At 45.2% G+C, this 19,568-nt stretch overlaps 1 protein-coding gene across 1 annotated transcript in view; it reads left to right on the top strand.

Annotated features, from left to right (window-relative positions):
- Window positions 1-19,568, top strand: part of LOC110528438 (protein bassoon) — a 172,074-nt gene that overhangs the window by 133,492 nt on the left and 19,014 nt on the right. The window contains exons 4-5 of the mRNA XM_021610503.2: window positions 7,783-8,577; window positions 11,391-17,825. Coding sequence (XP_021466178.2) covers window positions 7,783-8,577; window positions 11,391-17,825 — 7,230 coding nt within the window. The remainder of the gene's footprint in view (window positions 1-7,782; window positions 8,578-11,390; window positions 17,826-19,568) is intronic.

Genomic DNA, 19,568 nt, shown 5'->3' with positions numbered 1-19,568 from the left:
AAGTCATGAAGCTCCCGACAAACAGTTCTTATGCTGACGTTGCTTCAAGAGGCAGTTTGGAACTCTGTAGAGTGTTGCAACTGAGGACAGATGATTTTTACGAGCTACGCACTTCAGCTCTCGGCGATCCCGTTCTGTGAGCTTGTGTGGCCTACCACTTGGCGACTGAGACGTTGTTGCTCCTAGACGTTTCCACTTCACAATAACAGCACTTACAGTTGACCAGGGCAGCTCCAGCAGGGCAGAAATTTGACGAACTGACTCCTTGGAAAGGTGGACAGTTCTACGTAAACAAAACTGGTAGCATAGAATATTTTGGGATTGGAATGGGATGCGTGGGATAACAAGCAGCAGTAATTCTGATGTTTGAGTTTTTTGTCACTGGTTATTTGAAATAACTACGATTTTGCAGGTGTTAGCGTCTTTCGAATTTCTGAAGGGGATGGGACATTCGCCCGGCCCGTAGCTTGCAAAGAGATAGGGTAGAGCTCCTCATTCCATTTCCACTTCTTGTTCTAGCATCTCTTCATCTTTTCTCTTAACACGTATGGACCCAGAATTTAATTGAGCAGCTGACCAATTGAGTGAGACTAGTTCAGGCTTAAAGACATTACAAGAAGAGTAGCTCACTTTTTGTTGAGTTGTATTGCCATATTATAGTTGCAGACATATTCAGCAGGTTGTTTTTTCTCATGCTGCTACTACACACTGAATTCTTGAAATGTAACCAATGTAACCAAAAACCGAATGCATTTTATATTACATTCTAAAAAGAAGATGCTTTTCAAATGAGTTTACAATAATGTAATCTAGCGGTGGTGAAATAATGTAATCTAAAATGTTCTGCAATGAATTATGGAAGCGTACTGTAGCAGAGATGTCCTCTATGACGTTATTAACACCTGTGTTGTGCTCTCCTTTATGAGCTTTATGCTGTGGGATGGTTTTGTAATATATTGTTGTAGTCTTCATTTCCTCCTCAGAGGTTAAAGAAGGCATAACAATAAAGGATGATGTCTTCCTATGGACACCATATACAGGATATGATTTATGGTACAGATGGTAATTGTTTATAGAGGTGTTTATCGGGTTATATTATTGCCTTTGTGAGTGAAGACATGACGGCTACAGTACACAGACACCATTTCTCCATGTCTAGGTCTGATCTAGGCTTGATCCTAGATCAGCGTTTCTACTCTGAGACCATTTGAATGCAGGCCCTGGGCTACAAACATGGTGCCACCATGTCCCTTTTCAATTCTCATAACCGGTAATAGAAGCATTTTTATTTTCCATTGGTCGGAGAATAAAACAACTGCTAAGACTGAGGCTGTCCTAATATGGAAACTTCAGATCCGTCTCATTGATCAGCTCCATTGATCTGAAATGGAATGTGTTTCTGCTAATATTGTCTTCGATAGGTTTACACCCTTTTTCTCAGAACGAGTGTTGACATAATCTGTGGTGGGAAGTATGAATGTGAGGGATGAGTGCCTGTGTCTAACTCTCGGGTTACATCCGAAATTGTCTATAGTGAACTACTTTTGACCAGGGCCTATAAGAATCCTGTCAAAAGTAGTACATTATATAGGGATAGGGTTTCATTTTGTATGTACCTTTTGTTGATTGAATGTGAGGGGTGACAGTCTGTGTGTAACTCTGTTGATGAGTGTCATCTGCTCCATGAAGGATTACATCTGAACAGTTGACTGTGGAACTACTTGCAGTTGGGTCTCTGTGTCTCACCACTATTAACAATAGTACTGATTTGTATTCATACAGTGGCGTCATCTCATGTGCTTCAAAGCGCTTAACAATGTCTGGTGATTAAGCCTTCTCATACAGATGAAAGACTTGATTTAGACAGCCTTTTGAAATGTACAACTACAGGGGTTTGACTGTGTCCTTTAGCCAGCTCTGACCTATCCTGTCAAGGGCCACACTGCAGCTACTGCCATGCTTGAAATACCTAATCCGACTTTAAAGGTCATAGATATTTGGTTCAAAATGTAGGAAGGAACATTTTTGTTGAGCGTATGTTACCTTTATTTAACTAGGCAAGTCAGTTAAAAACAAATTCTAATTTTCAATGACGGCCTAGGAACAGTGGGTTAACTGCCTGTTCAGGGGCAGAACGACAGATTTGTACCTTGTCAGCTGGGGGGTTTGAACTTGCAACCTTCCGGTTACTAGTCCAACGCTCTAGATTTGTACCTTGTCAGCTGGGGGTTTTGAACTTGCAACCTTCCAGTAGTCCAATGCTCTAACCACTAGGCTACCTTGCCTGTCGGTTTTAATCTGAGGCAAATTATCACACTCGGAAGAAATTCAGATTAGTGTTGAAAGGAGGGAACCTGTTACCAAGATTTACTAGGATTTCCCACCCAAAACCACTCCCCTTTTCCAGGATAAATAATTGCGAGAAACCTGTAAATTATAATAAATGTATTTGAACAGCATGGCGTGAAATGTAACTGTAAAATGATATACGATGTCTAAATATGGTTGCCCTACGGCCTCTGCATGATGAATCCACACTCAGGGTGGGGACAGACACCCCATCTCAGTATTGAGCGCAGTTCACAATGCATGTAGACTTCTCATCATGGTAACTTTTTTTTCTTGTGACAGGTAGGCCTACATTTTATGCAGCATAGCCTATGCTAACGTAATATAAAGACCGAATGCGCGTCTAATTTGACCGTCTCCATCTGGGTTTCGGGGATCAACTTGTTTTTTTAATTGTAAAGATATGTATTATTTTATTGCAGCTGCAGAGTATTAAAACGTCCTATCACCAGTGTTGGAAAAGTGCCCAACTGTCATACTTGAGTAAAAGTAAAGATACTATAATAGAAAATGACAACGTCACCCAGTAAAAGTCTAGTATTTGGTTTAAAATAGACTTAATCAACAGTAAAAATAAATAATTTCAAATTCCTTATATTAAGCAAACCAGATGGCACCATTTAAATGTTTTTATTTACTGAAAGCCAGGAGCACACGTCAACACTCAGACATAATTTACAAACAAAGCATTTGTGTTTAGTGAGTCTGCCTGATCAGAGGCCGTAAGGATGACCAGGGATGTTCGGTTGATAAGTGCGTGAATGACTATTTTCCTATCCTGCTAATTTCAAAATGTAACAAGTAGCCTACTTTTGGGTGTCACATGTATGGAGTAAAAAATACAATATTTTCTTAAGGAATGTACAGTAGTGAAGTAAAAGTAGTCAAATATTAAAAGTACAAATACCCGAAATAGCTACTTTACACTACTGCCTAGCACTCGAATATTGTTGCTTTGAATCAGTACACGCGCGAGCACTCCATCAACTCTTCTAGATTGATACGTAAAGTATATAGGCATACATTTAATGCAGTATTAGCCTTATATTTAGCTAATTGATGGGTTATGCATAATAAGCATCTAATGTATAGCCTGTCTCTTGCGCAATACGCAATCACCTGTGCTTGTAACGTCTGCTTCCAACTCACTCTCAAACACGTAGATAGATCTCCTGAATGCAGCTCACGCTCTCAAACACATAACATTGTGTGAACAATGACCTGTTCACACACCTGTATGTCATTATCACACACTAGTTCAGTTCTTTGCGAAGTATTGCTTGTTTTGTGACACGTCTATTCGGAGCGCGGGTTTCCCCCTTGTGATCTAAGCCTCTCGTGTATGATCGTTTTGCCTGCCTCACAAACGACACCTTTGCCTAGTCACTGCCTGTGTTTTAGCCTATCGGATTTCCTGTTATCAACGTTACGTACGCCGCTAGGAAGAGGGAACGCAACACCCTGCTATAACTCCACTCCCCGTGGAATGAAAGAGGTATGGGACTGTAGATGCGAGTAAGGATGACAAAGGAAGAGATGGGTACCGTTCACATGGAATTTATTCCGTCACACGGTAATGTTGGGGAAAAGGGTCTGGACGGAACCAAAGCAAAGAAAGTAAAATGTCAAAGCCCCCTCTCCTACCTACCTTAGGACCACCTGGTGCACCAACCAAAATATAGGGGGGTGGTCCGCCCAGGTCTTGCCTAGAGTGTATAGATAGTAAATACAACGGGTTATGTATACCCGCATGCCTCTTGCCTAAGCACTCCCTAGGTGCCTTCCCATGGAACTATTAATGCTTTGAAAGGCGTGAGGGAGCAGCTCTTTATACACCGATTACTTTACTACTAACCCTTGAGCATGGTGTAACAGGCAGGCAGTCGCAGCTGCACTCAACGTGTGTATTTGAGTGCATTTCAATACTCTAGCAATGACACCAGTGTTTAATTGCTAAATTGTAATTATTTCGCCACTTTGGCCTATTTCCTTACCTCCCTAATCTTACTTCATTTGCACATACTGTATATATACTTTTCTATTGCGTTATTGACCGTACGTTTGTTTATTCCATGTGTAACTCTGTGTTGTTGTATGTGTCGAACTGCTTTGCTTTATCTTGGCCAGGTCGCAGTTGTAAATGAGAACTTGTTCTCAACTGGACTACCTGGTTAAATAAAGGTGAAATAATAAGAGAATGCCCCTCGGTACTCAAGTCATACACCCCCTGGTGGCGTGTATAGGTAATGACGTTAATACCACATTACCACAGTACAGTAATACAGTTCACACGCAACAAGATTAGCCTACTGGATGGAGCTAGTTTATTTACCCAAGAGAGCATATAGCTAGCTACATCTACGGGCTTTTATGTTTTTCTGTTGTGGGTAATGTGCAGCATATCATATATGTAGGCCTATCGGATAACGTCAATCATTCTGGCTTGGGCTCATTAAATGTCAATGTAGGGCTCATCAGGTTCAGGTAGCATCAGGTTGGAATTTTCATGCTGATCAAAGCTCTAATCAAATCCAGACATATTTATATGCTTTATGATGCCTTTGAACGACACTACAGGTTTTGGTTTTGGCGGGAAATACCGGGTTACCCGAGAGAAAAGGGATTTATTCTCGAGATGGAACATTTGTAAAATACCAGGAAAATATTCAAACCTAGTTCAGATCCTGAACACGAACAGCCAAAATCATGTTTTCATGAAATTGGAGGATATTTGGATGAAACCAGATCTAACTATGAAAAATGACACTTGCTTCTACATTGAGAAATGTTGATCAAAAGGTACTGGTCCCTCACCCCTTTTCAAACACTTGGATTAATGAGGTGAGATTATTAATGGTATCGGGTGACATCACCCTAACTCTAATTTTAATAAGTACCACCTTCTTACAAACATCAGAGAAGGCATGTTTGCAGTGGGGCATGGTTTATATAGCTAGATACTTTTGGTCATGTAGTGTATGTTGACACCTGCTCGTCGAACATCTCATTCCAAAATCATGGGCATTAATATGGAGTTTGTCCCCCCTTTGCTGCTATAACAACCTCCACTCTTCTGTGAAGGCTCTCCACTAGATGTTGGAACATCGCTTGCTGGTACTTGTGTCCATTCACCCACAAGAGCATTTGTTAGGTCTGGCACTAATGTTGGGCAATTAGGCCTGGCTTGCAGTCTGCGTTCTAATCCATCCCAAAGGTGTTCAATGGGGTTGAGGTCAGGGCTCTGTGCAGGCCATTCAAGTTATTCCACACTGATGTCAAAAAAACATTTCTGTATGGACCTTGCTTTGTAGACAGGGGGATAGTCATGCTGAAACAGGAAAGGGCCTTCCCCAAACTGTTACCACAAATTTGGAAGCACAAAATCATCTAGAATGTCATTATATGATTTAGCGTTAAGATTTCCCTTTACTGGAACTAAGGGTCACAGCCCAAACCATTATTCCTCCTACACTAAATTTACAGTTGGCATCATGCATTGGGGCAGGTAGCGTTTTCCTGGCATCCGCCAAACCCAGATTCGTCCATCGGACTGCCAGATGGTGAAGCGTGATTCATCACTCCAGAGAACGCGTTTCCACTGCTCTACGGCTTGTGTGCGACTGCTTGGCCAATCCATTTCATGAAGCTCCCAACAAATAGTTATTGTGCTGACGTTGCTTCCAGAGGCAGTTTGGAACTCGGTAGTGAGTGTTGCAACTGAGGACAGACAATTTTTACGCGCTACATGCTTCAGCACTCAGAAGTCCCGTTCTGTGAGATGGTGTGGCATACCACTTCACGGCTGAGCTGTTGTTGCTCCTAGACATTTCCTCTTCACAATAATAGCACTTACAGTTGACCCGGGCAGCTCTAGCAGGGCAGAAATGTGACGAACTGACTTGTTGGAAAGGTGGCATCCTATGACGGTGCCACGTTGAAAGTCACTGAACTCTTCAGTCAGGCCATTCTACTGCCAATGTTTGTCTCTGGAAATTTCATTGCTGTGTGCTTGATTTTATACAGCAAAGGGTGTGGCTGAAGTAGCTGAATCCACTAATTTCCACATACATTTGTATATTTTGTGTAGCTACTCTACTGGTGCCAAAATTTGACTGTAGGGTGTCAGCAAATATAATAGTTTACACTATTCATCTTTGGCAAAGATACTTATGTTTCCCTTTTCATCTGTGTCTAGTGTTAACTAATTACTGGCTAGCTAGGTCTTCATCTGTGTCTGGTGTTAACTAATTACTGGCTAGCTAGGTCTTCATCTGTGTCTGGTGTTAACGAATTACTGACTAGCTAGGTCTTCATCTGTGTCTGGTGTTAACTAATTACTGGCTAGCTAGGTCTTCATCTGTGTCTGGTGTTAACTAATTACTGGCTAGCTAGGTCTTCATCTGTGTCTGGTAACTAATTACTGGCTAGCTAGGTCTTCAGCCAGCATGGAACAAAATAGGGTGAAGGGTCATCCAAAACTCTGACGCAGTTCTCCTGTCAACACATCCATCACTGCTGCTGTGACCCGCATCACAAGAGACATGCTAAACGGGAAATGTATTTTAAAAAATGGACATCATTGCTTTGTGTATCACCAAATTAGCTTGAGATGATTTTACTGCAACACTGCTCGCTGCATTCAAGTTGCTTGACAAAGAGCTGTCAGTCAAGGCAAGCTCATGAATATAAGCTTCTCTCCCACTCAGCCTATCTTTTAAAACTTTCTGGTAGTTAGCCATGAGAGAAAAATATATTTTTCAAAAATGTTGAGTATTCCTATCCTCCAAAAATATTATGGGTGATATATATATATTATGGGTCACTCTAAAGTCTATTTTACATGGGAATCCGAATGACTGTTCCAGATGAAAGAAAAGTAGTGGTGTCCGAAATGCCACTGTATTCCCTATATAGTGCACTGTATAGGGAATAGGGTGCTATTTGGGACGTGGCGTTGGTGTAAATTAGCGGCTTAAACCTTCTACGAGACAGCTGATTTATTGGAGAGTTGTGTTTTTATATTATTTCAGTTAAGAGGACATGCTTAATTTTTAAGTGTTGCTGTGAGCGCAGCGGTAGTGCAGACCGCAGTAGTGCAGACAACGGTAGTACTATTCCTGTCCTGTCTTATCTTAATGTTACTCAAGCAGACAAGTAAGGCACCTCTTCTCAGCTCCCACCATCCCACTTCTACCACATTATGTGTCACTGTGGTATGTGTGGGGCTGTTTGTTGAATGTTCCTTCCTGACTTTATGTTTTATTAATTGTTTCTTGATTGTAAATGTTCTTTGACTGACATTGTTATTGTCCCTTTTTGAATGATCATTATAGAATAATCTTCAGTTTGCAGTCAACCGACAATGTTTGTTTTGATACAATCCTGTACCTTGCAGTTTTCTAAAGGCCTCTTTTTGTTCTATCTGTGTTTCAGAATAAAGAATGGCTCTGCCTGAACTGCCAGACCCAGAGAGCTTTGTCTGGGGCCCTGGGAGATGCTCCACTTCCTGTTCCTCAGCCAATGGGATCCCCACGGCACTCAGCCCCAGCCAATCAACAACAGCCTCAGCAGAAAGGGCCCAATCAGCAGGCAGGGCTATGGCCCACTGATCCTCAACAGCAACAAAAACCACTGGGTGCCCAAGTAAGTGGCCCTCCTTTCTCCCCTGCCAAACAGAGCAAGGGGCCTGCCCAACCCTCCCCTGCCAAGGTACAACCCTTCCCAGGTAAGAGTGCGCACTCCCCTGCCAAGGGTGCACCCTCCCCCACTAAAACAGCATCCACCCCTGCTAAGGGTACACCCTCCCCTGCCAAACAGATAGGACCCACTGCCCAGAGCAAGGGTACTGCCCAGCCCTCCCCAGCCAAGGGTGCACTGTCCTCTGCTAAAACAGCATACACCCCTGCTAAGGGCACACCCTCCTCTGACAAACAGACAGGACTCACTGCCCAGAGCAAGGGTTCTGCCCAGCCCTCCCCTGTTAAATTTGCATCCACCCCTACCAAGGGTGCACCCTCTCCTACTAAGAGTGCACCAACTCAACCTAAACCCAACAAGCAGGCCGGTAAACAGCAGCAGGGCCAGGATAAAGCTAAAGTCGTCCCCAAAGCTCATAAGGAAAATGAAGCCAAAGCCTCACCCAAGAAGGGAGCACCTGAAGCCATCACCACATCACATGATGAAAAGAAGAAACTCGTTGAAGATTCACAGAAGTCAAAACACCATGACGTGAGCTCCCTGCAACTTTTCAACTTCAGCATCTTCACCACCGTAATTCTTCTTGATTTACCACCGGAATTTAATTTACCTCATTTTAGTAATCGTCATACTCGTCATCGTTGTCACCGTCATCATCACTATGATCATTATAGCATATCATTATATCATTCTCATCCCCCTTCTCCTTGTCATCTCTATCCCCAAGCATCAGCCGTTTACCATGCATCACCTTTGGTATCTTTTCTTCATGTTTTTATTAGTTCAATCATAATGTTAAGCCTGTATGATCTGCATTACCTGTATTATCCGCCTAGTGGTTAGAGCGTTGGACTAGTAACCGAAAGGTTGCAAGTTCATATCCCCGAGCTGACAAGGTACAAATCTGTCGTTCTGCCCCTGAACAGGCAGTTAACCCACTGTTCCTAGGCCGTCATTGAAAATAAGAATTTGTTCTTAACTGACTTGCCTAGTTAAATAAAGGTCAAATAAAATAAAAATTATAGTCATCCTTTTCTGATATTGTAATCAGGACTAATCAGTGTTATTAGCTAACATGCAATGCAGTTTTTTTTAACCAAATCATTATATTTTGATCAGCTTGTTTATTTTTTACCATCATTCATCATTCTTCAACAATGGCAGAGATTTCATTGCACATTTAATTATACGAGCATGTAACCAAAATATCATGGTTTTTCTTGCCGTTTTCTTGTTGTTTTTCGTTTTGTTGTTTTAGTCACTTTTTATCTTAACCTTTTTATAGTCATATTTGTGTGCATTTCATTGTCTAATTGTTGCCTGTGCTTTAATAACGTTCATTACATTATCTGTTATAGTTGCATGAGCTTTAATAACGTTAATTACATTTTCTGTTATATATAGTTGAAGTCAGAAGTTTACATACACCTAAGCCAAATACATTGAAACTCAGTTTTTTGCAATTCCTGACATTTAATCGTAGTAAAAATTACCTGTCTTAGGTCAGTTAGGATCACCACTTTATTTTAAGAATGTGAAATGTCAGAATAATAGTAGAGCGATTTTTTTTTTTCAGCTTTTATTTCTTTCATCACATTCCACTGTGATGAAATAAATAAAAGCTGGGGGGAAAAAATCACTCTACTATTTGGTCAGAAGTTTACATACACTCAATTAGTATTTAGTAGCATTGCCTTTAAATTATTTAACTTGGGTCAAACGTTTCAGGTAGCTTTCCACAAGCTTCCCACAATAAGTTGGGTGAATTTGGCCCATTCCTCCTGACAGAGCTGGTGTAACTGAGTCAGGTTTGTAGACCTCCTTGCTCACACACTCTTTTTCAGTTCTGCCCACAAATCTTCTATAGGATTGAGGTCAGGGCTTTGTGATGGCCACTCTAATACCTTGACTTTGTTGTCCTTAAGCCATTTTGCCACAACTTTGGAAGTATGCTTGGGGTCATTGTCCATTTGGAAGACCCATTTGTGACCAAGCATTGACTTCCTGACTGATGTTTTGAGATGTTGCTTAAATATGTCCACATAATTTTCCTGCCTCATGATGCCATCTATTTTGTGACGTGCACCAGTCCCTTCAGCAGCAAAGCATCCCCACAACATGATGCTGCCACTCCGTGCTTCACGGTTGGGATGGTGTTCTTCAGCTTCCAAGCCTCCCCCTTTACCTCCAAACATTACGATGGTCATTATGGCCAAACAGTTCTATTTTTGTTTCATCTGACCAGAGGACATTTCTCCAAAAATGTGCAGTTGCAAACTGTAGTCTGGATTTTTTATGGTGGTTTTGGAGCAGTGGCTTCTTCCTTAATGAGCGGCCTTTCAGGTTATGTCGATATAGGACTCGTTTTACTGTGGATATAGATACTTTTGTACCTGTTTCCTCCAGCATCTTCACAAAGTCTTTTGCTGTTGTTCTGGGATTGATTTGCACTTTTCGCACCAAAGTTTGTTAATCTATAGGAGACAGAATGCGTCTCCTTCCTGAGCGGTATGACCGCTGTGTGGTCCCATGGTGTTTGTACTTGCGTACTATTGTTTGTACAGATGAATGTGGTACCTTCAGGTGTTTGGGAATTGCTCGCAAGGATGAACCAGACTTGTGGAGGTCTACAATTTTTTTATGAGTTCTTGGCTGATTTCTTTTGATTTTCCCATGATGTCAAGCAAAAAGGCATTGAGTTTGAAGGTAGGCCTTGAAATACATCCACAGGTACACCTCCAATTGACTCAAATGATGTCAATTAGCCTATCAGAAACTTCTAAAACCATGACATTATTTTCTGGAATTTTCCAAGCTCTTTAAAGGCCCAGTCAACTTAGTGTATGTAAACTTCTGACCCACTGGAATTGTGATACAGTGAAATAATAAATAGTCTGTAAAAAATTGTTGGAAAAATTACTTGTGTCATGCACAAAGTAGATGTCCTAACCGACTTACCAAAACTATAGTTTGTTTACAAGAAATTTATGGAGTTGTTGAAAAACAAGTTTTAATGACTGCAACCTAAGTGTATGTAAACGTCCAACTTCAACTGTATTTGCCTGTGCTTTGATGACTGAATTATTTTCAATGTAATTATTCTCATGTCTTGCCAGAATAGTAATACAGCCTGTATAAACTCCAGTGCTTTTATTCCAACCCCTATCATCTGTGAAATAAAAGTAACTCTGCCGATGAGTAGGTGAAACGATAGGAAAGAAAGGGTGCACTGTTGCCTGTAATAGACTTTTTGCTACAGAATTATTTCAGTCAGGGGGCAACAGGACTGACTGATGCTAATACTGGCCTCTGACTTGTCTCTCTTGTTTCTCTCTTTCCTTTAGGATTCCAACAAGTCCAGCACGCAGAGCCTCAGTGACACGGGATACTCCTCAGATGGGATCTCCGGCTCCGTGGGCGAGATCACAGGCCATATCCGTGAGGATCCGGGGTTAAAGCTGAGTGAACGTAGCCTCTCCAGCCCCTCTGAGATCACTAAGCTAGAGAGCTCCATGCGGCCACTGCTGGAGTCCAGGTCCAAGACCGCTACAGACCAGGGCGGGGAGAACAACTCTGACGGGGAGGTGTCGGACGATCTCAGCTCCAAGCTGCGCCACGACTATGTGGAGGACAGCAGCGAGAGTGGTCTGTCCCCCTTACCGCCCAGGCAGAAGAAGTCCCATAAAGAAATGACAGATGAGGAGTTCATGAGGAGGAAGATCATAGAAATGAGCGCTGACGAGGACGAGATGGAGGAGGAGGAAGGGTACGGCTACCAGAAAACAAAAAACAAAAAGGATTTGGGGAAGGAGAAACGACGCAGCCTCACCCACCATTCCAGTAGTTTTGAGGAGGACACCAAGGGGGTAGATGACGAAGAAGATGAAGGTATGATGGCTTCCCAAGGAGGCCTGCGGCGGTTTAAGACCATTGAGCTGAACAACTCAGAGCATGACCTCAGAGAGCCAGAGCTGGAGATGGAGAGTCTGACTGGATCACCAGAGGAGCGGTCGAGGGGGGAGTATTCATCCACCCTTCCTGCCACAACTCCCAGTTACACATCTGGCACGTCCCCTACCTCCTTGTCCTCCATGGAGGATGACAGTGACAGCAGCCCCAGCCGCAGGCAGAGACTGGAGGAAGCCAAGCAGCAGAGGAAGGCTCGCCACCGCTCCCACGGCCCACTCCTGCCCACCATCGAGGACTCATCCGAGGAAGATGAGCTGAGAGAAGAAGAGGAGCTTCTGAGAGAGCAGGAGAAGATGAGAGATCTGGACCTGCAGAGGATCCGCAGTACAGCCAGGAAAACCAAGAGGGACAAAGAGGAGCTAAGGGCCCAGAGACGTAGAGAGAGATCCAAGACTCCCCCCAGCAACCTCTCGCCCATCGAGGATGCCTCCCCGACAGAGGAGTTGAGACAGGCAGCGGAGATGGAGGAGCTCCACAGATCCTCCTGCTCAGAGTATTCCCCTTCCATGGACTCAGAGGCAGAGAGCTTTGAAATGATGAGCTCCAAGCTCTACAAGTCAGGAAGCCACCACAACCTACCCACCTTCATGTCTCTCTACTCCCCCACTGAAAAACATACTGCCACTTCACCGTTGGACAAGACACTGAAAAGTGCAGAGGAGGTGTATGAAGAAATGATGAGGAAAGCAGAGATGCTGCAGCAGAGACAGCCAGGAAGGCCAGGCCAACAACAAGGAAGTCCGCAAAGGCAACCGGCTGGAGCACCTCAGCCTAGCAGCAAACATCATCTAGGCACTGGAGCACCTCTAACCCCTGGCTCCAGCCCCACACAAATCTCTGCACCTGTTTCCTTCTCCCCAAACGACCCATGTGGGGCTGGAAAAGGGGTCCCACCAGGAATCAGTGTGACACAGCATCTATCGAAAGAAACCCAAGACCGGATGAGGACGCAGACTGCCAAAATAGGGGGTGTTATCCCCCCAGTGGCTGGAAGACCAGGTCCTCAGGGACCAGCACAGGGGGCGCCTCCTCCTGACTCTGGAGCACCCTCCATCGCATCCTCCCTCTTCTCCTATTTCAAAGGCCCCAGTCCTCCTGTTTCCCCTTCCCCCTCTCCCTCACAGAGTCCCACTCATTCCCTGTCCCTACGACCTACAGGGCCTGGGGTGTCCCCACAAGATTCTCAGCCTGGCGCTGGTGGTGCAACCTCCCCAGTACCACCGCAACAACATGGAGCCCAGATGCCTCGAAGAACAGCATCGCCATGCCTTGCAAGACAAGAGTCCTCCTCCGACTCACCAGTAATGGGGATAACGCTGGGCTCTAAGACCACCACCAGTCCTGCCAGGCCTCTGACTGTAAACTCCTCCACTTCTCCCCTGTCCTCGCCAACACAGGCTATCCGTCAACCCATGTATCAGCAATATATTCCTTCAACAAGCTCTCCAACTTCCCCACAAATGCATCTATCGCAACAATCCCCTCAACATGGTTTACAGAGGCCCCAAAATGCAGAGAGGGTTAATATTGATATAAGCATGACAATGACAACCACAGCTACCACATACAGTCGTGGGTCAATATCAATGGAAAATATCTCCCTATGTAGGATTTCCAATGTCCCAGGTACCTCTAGGGTCGTAGAGCAGGGCCAAATGCAAATGCGTCTGACTAGACCTGCATCAGTAGTGGACCTGAGAGCACCAATGAAGGCCGCCCCAATCATCATGACAGACCAAGGCATGGATCTAACATCTCTGGCAACTGATACAAGAAGGTATTCCCTCGATGCTGAACAACCCCACAACCATCACAAATCGGTGCAGCCACTGAATGCTGCCGTGAACCTGAATGCACAAGAGCAGCCGCACGTTTCGGCGTCCACTCCAACAACAGTCAGCGTCACCGTGGCAGCCTCCATGTTTATATCTCAGCCGAAGGGGCATCCAGTGATTTACGGAGATCCCCTGCTGAACCGTATGGATCTGGGGCAAGGCGTTGGGTCAGCAATGTGTCTTACACAAACTAAGCCACCCATTACTGACCCGTCCATTCCTAAGATTGATGCGTGTCTGGAGGATCTGGGCATCCAGCAGCAGCAGCTCCAGATGCAGCAGCAGAAGCTCCTACAGCAACAACAGCTCCTCGAGCAGCAGCTCCAGCAGCACCAGCAGTCTTCCTTTGCTCGCTATAACCTAGCGAACCAGGTCCAGCCACTGTTGCTGAAGAAAGACCTGGTGGTTAGCCAGACGAGCAGTGGAAGTGCCCAGCCTGTGGTCAGTGTGATTCCTAGAGTATCTCCCATGCCTCCCCAGCCAGCGTCTATAGTTCTACCTCCCTCTAACAATCATCATGACTATGGTCAGAGTGGGCTTGCCTTGGAGTTGAAGAACAAGCCCACAGTTATGAACCTGTCTACGGGAAAGCCCCATGTCATGATGGTCCAACTGGAAGATAGCAATGCGTCTCAGATGACCACTGTGACTCAGCTGGTCAAAGACCCTCCTCCTCCCCAGGTCCTGGATCTCACTGGTGGACAGATACAGAAACCAGAGAACCAAGTGGCTTGTTGTGACGTTGTTTACAAGCTACCCTTTGCTGGTAGCTGTGCAGGTAACTTAACTCAGAAAAATTCTACCACTGAATCTTCCCAAGTCACTCTTCCACCCCCTGCCCCACACTACAGTGTAGGCCAGCAGAAACAACAACAACAGCCACAACAACAACAACAACCACCACCTGGTAATAATGGCTACCAGGCAGCAAGCATGCAAGGAGCACCAGAGGAGCGTAAACCGATGCAGGGAGTTCCTCTATACCCTATACCCCTTGGAGGCAGGCTTCAACCATCCATGTCTGACACCAACCTGTCTAATACAGGTATTCAGTACTATCAGAGGACTGACCCTGGGGACCTGGCAGTGGATCTGAGCACCATGAATCAGGCCTACGAAGGAGGATATCTTGGCATGGGTGCACAATACGGATCCTACACAGACTTAAGTCATCAAGGAGATGTTGCAGGTCCTCCCTTGCCTCTGCGAAGGTATGGCTCCATGTCCAACATCAACCAAGACTATGGCTATGGTCAGGCAGGTTTCCCGGACGCCAACCTGGCACAGTATAGTGCCACCACTGCCAGGGAGATCAGCCGAATGTGTGCAGCTCTGAACTCTATGGACCAGTTCGGTCAACGGTACAGCAACCCTGAGATGATGCAGTATGGTTCTGGAATTGGAGCAGGGCCTGCAGCCAGGCTCAACCTACAGCAAAGCTTAGCATCAATCCGAGCCAACCTACTCTATGGCCCTGATGGGAGGCCCACAGCACACGGCCAAGCCCTAACCAATCTGATCAATGCCAGACAAGCAAGCATACGGGCTTTATATCCATCTGCAATGAGAGGAGCTGACGGTATGACATATTCCACCATCAACACCCCAATAGCCTCTACTTTGCCAATAACCACCCAGCCCTCCTCTGTTCTGCAACCTATGCCACAAGGAATATACCGATCTTACCCTGCAGGCGTGACCGCTGTACCACTGGCGAGCCTCACCAGGTTGCCTCATATGACCCCAAAGATGCCTCTGTCCACACAGGGACATTACGGTTACCCTCCTCCCAACCAGTTCACTACAACGGCTGGTGTTCCTGGAAGTGTACCTGCCACGAGCACCTCCACCCAAGAAGCTCCTGTCTACCTTGGGAAGCCTTCTGCAGCCGTCTCTGTGCACACGGCTGCAACCTTACCACTGGCCCAGCCAATTTCTCATATGGGTGGACAAACTACTGCAATGCCAATTCAGTCTGCAGTAGTCCCTGCAAACCAACAGACCCCCCAAACTCAAATCCAAGCGCAGAATGTTACGACACACCCCCATACTCAAACTCAAATGCAAGTCCAAATGCAGCAACAAATACAGTCCCAAATACAGCAACAAATACAGTCCCAAATACAGCAACAAATGCAATCTCAAATGCAACAACAAATAGCAACTCAAACTCAAGCTTCATTTCTGACTCAAACCCAGTCCCAGCCTATAACTCAGCCTGCTTCACAGGCTCTAGTGCAGCCCCATCTGCAGACCATTCGCCAGATTGCTTCTACTGCAGCAGCCAGCACCACCATCACCACTTCGGTCGACCCAGAGCTGGAAAAGATAGAGGAGCGTTTGAGACAGCAACAGGAGCAGATGCTGCAGATGGAGCGAGAGCGTGTGGAGCTGGAGAAACTTCGGCAGATGCGCCTGCATGAGGAACTAGAGCGAGACCGCATGGAGCTCCAGAGGCACAGGGAGAAAGAACAAATGCTGGTGCAGCGCGAGATTCAGGAGCTGCAGACCATCAAACAGCATGTTATGCATCAGCAACAATCAGAGAGGGAGACCCAGCTGGTCATGCAGAGGGAACAGCTATCCCAGCAGAGGATGCAACTGGACCAGATCCAGTCGCTACAGCAGCAGCTCCAGCAGCAGTTGGAGGAGCAGAAGAGGCAGAAGACTGCAGTGGTGGAGGCATCAGCTGCGGCCGCAGCAGCCGCTGCATCTGCAGCAGCATCTGCTGCAGCCACTTCCACTCAAGGTGCCATACAAGGGGTAGTAGTCGGAGGAATAACCCCTCAAGGTGCCATACAAGGGGTAGTAGTCGGAGGAGGAGGAGGAGGAGGAGGAACTCCTCAAGGTTTCATCATCTGTGACCAGAGTGGTAGGGTGATTCAACAGGACGGCCAAAGTGTACAGTTCTGGCAACCCCACATGGAAGGGCAGGTGGTCCAAGCAATGGTGACCCCAAGGCCCATACCAAGCTCTGCCTCTGAGATGTCCTTGAAAAACAGTGAGAATCAGTTGGGGTCCAGGATCATGAAGAAGCAAAACTCTATGCCTCGTCTTAGGGATGGATCGGAGGAGGAGCTGGTGAGGAGGATTGCAGATAGCTGCGTGCAGACGGACGATGAAGAGGGTGAGGACAGGTACATGAACCGCAGGGGCAGGAGAACCAGGCGGATCGCCGACTGCAGCGTCCAGACAGACGACGAGGATCAGGCAGCTTGGGAGCAACCGGTTAGGCGCAGGAGATCACGCTTATCCAAACATTCAGACTCTAGCGGCGAGGTCAAATCCGATGGAACCGCCAAAGTGTCCTCCTCCAGCATAGCCATTCAGACCACCAACGACTCCTCATGCCAGACTGAGGCCGACCAGTTGGGCAGGATCTCACCTGCAATCCACATCACTGCGGCTGAGACAAATAAGGTGGAGCTGCTTCACTACATCTCTGCCCCAGAGAGAACCCATACGGGTGAGAGCTTGGCCTGTCAGACAGAACCGGAGGCCCAGTCTCAGGGGGTGGTGGCCCCTCAGCTCAGCGTCCCCACCACCATCAGCCCATATTCCACCTCTATGCAGATGGTGGGCTCCACCCCACCTCCTCCCCAAGGGGTGGCTAAGTTTGAGAGGAGGAAACCCGACCCTCTGGAAATCATCTACCAAAGCCAGCAGCAGAACGAGTCCCCGTCTCGCCAGCCTCCCAAGTCTCCCCAGGTGCTGTACTCCCCTGTGTCCCCGCTGTCGCCCCACCGGATGCTGGAAACCACCTTCGCCTCCCAGGAGAAGCTCAACAAGGCGCACGTCACGCCCCAGCAGAAAGCTTTCACTGCAGAGTCTCCTCAGCGTCACCAGAGCCTCCCCAGACCTATCAAGAGTGTGCAGCGCTCCATGTCGGACCCCAAACCCCTCAGCCCCACCTCAGAAGACCCTGCCAAGAACAGGTTCTCCCCTTACCATCAGCAGGCCATCTCCAACAGTCAGGTATGTAATAAGTTACATTTTTACTGTTTCTCTTTCACTTCAATAACTTTAACATTAACAAAGAGTAAATCATAATGTGACCTGATATGAAAATAAATAGTTAGTGTAAGTTATTAAGGAAAGAACAAGACAGGAGAATTTTTTTCATGACTATGCTATATACAGTAGAGAGCAGAGAAAGTGCGTACTGAAGAGAGTTTGATACTGAATAGACTAGTTAGTCTTGTGTGAGATCACAGATGCATCACACAGGGTTTGGCATCGAAGGACGAGACAGAATGTTCTCAGGAGAGCAGCTGTCCATGCTAGGCACTAGGCAAGCTTTCCCTCTACTCCATTATACCATCCTCTCTTTTTCTCACTCCATAGCTTTCTTTGATATCCCTTTCTTTTTTCTCCTTTGCCTTTTCAGTCTGCTTTTTCTCTTCGTCTCTTCTCTCTCTCACACACACACACACACACACGCACACGTACACGCACACACACATACACACACGCGTAAACACACCCCCTTCCTTTCTTTCTTTCTCCTTTATTCTTTCCCTGCTATATCTGGCAAAGCCCTTAGAAATGCCAGGGGGAGACATAATGTGGAGGCATCCTGGTACAGCCCTGCTGTCTTCCGGCATGTTAGCAGCTGTTCAAAGTAAAGTCAGATGTACTCAGTGTGAGGGTTGCCCGATGAACAGGCACACATAGGAATCATAAGAGGATTTTTACATATATTTCTTGTTTTATTTGTGCTGGCCATACATCAACATTTTTATAAAATGACATTCTCACGGATACTTAATACATTCACTATGGGTCTACACAACTCCTAAACTGTAAGTAGAAAGAAGAAATCTAGCCATGTTTGAATGTTTATCATTACTCTTAGTTTGTTGTTGGCATACGTTTTCTAGATAAGTGATCAGGATGAAGGACGTTTTTTTATTTTTTTTATGATAACGTGTATGACTATGTTATGATTAGAATCTTCTAATGCTCTAAAAATGATTCATGTGAATTATTTATGCTGAGAATTGCTCCCAAGTTGCCCATTCTCTCTCACTTAGACATCATTCTTCCTGATTGTAGCACTCATCTTTTGCAGAGTACATTTTAATAACAAACATATTATTTATGACGAAAGTATTGTTGAATGGACCCACACAAATCTAAACATATAATTTATACATTTTACCTTAATTTTACTGCAGTGAGCTAAATCAGGGTCACAGAGTTTTCTTGGTAGTCATAAACAAATCTACTGAAACTAAAGTATACACCTCACACATGGCAATAGGCTTCAATTAAAGAAGACATCTGTACCATGTCAGAATAGAGAAATGTATTCAATTTTGAGTTTACATCCCAAAATTACACTTTATATACATCACAGCAGACTGAAATATAACAAAAACTGTTTTTTTAAATAATGTTTATTAATTATGAAATTATGACAAATATTGATAACATTCCACGCATGAGGCCACTAGGTCATTTTATTGCAGGAAAGGGCTACATTGATGCTAAATTAGTCTATAACATTGCCATTTTCTGAATTAAGCTATAGAAATGACAAAGTATCAAGGTATAATGATTAGAATATGGGAATCAAGGTGTAATGATTAGAATAGGGGAATCAAGGTATATTGATTAGATTAGGGGAATCAAGGTATATTGATTAGAATAGGGGAATCAATGTGTAATGAGAAGAATAGGGGACTGGACTAGAATCTTCTTTAGTGCAGTTAGTCT

Source organism: Oncorhynchus mykiss, chromosome 7 (assembly GCF_013265735.2).
Source record: "Oncorhynchus mykiss isolate Arlee chromosome 7, USDA_OmykA_1.1, whole genome shotgun sequence".
Taxonomy (NCBI): domain Eukaryota; kingdom Metazoa; phylum Chordata; class Actinopteri; order Salmoniformes; family Salmonidae; genus Oncorhynchus; species Oncorhynchus mykiss.
The sequence above is the reverse complement of the archived record's forward strand: the minus strand, read 5'-3'. Positions and strand labels throughout refer to the sequence as shown.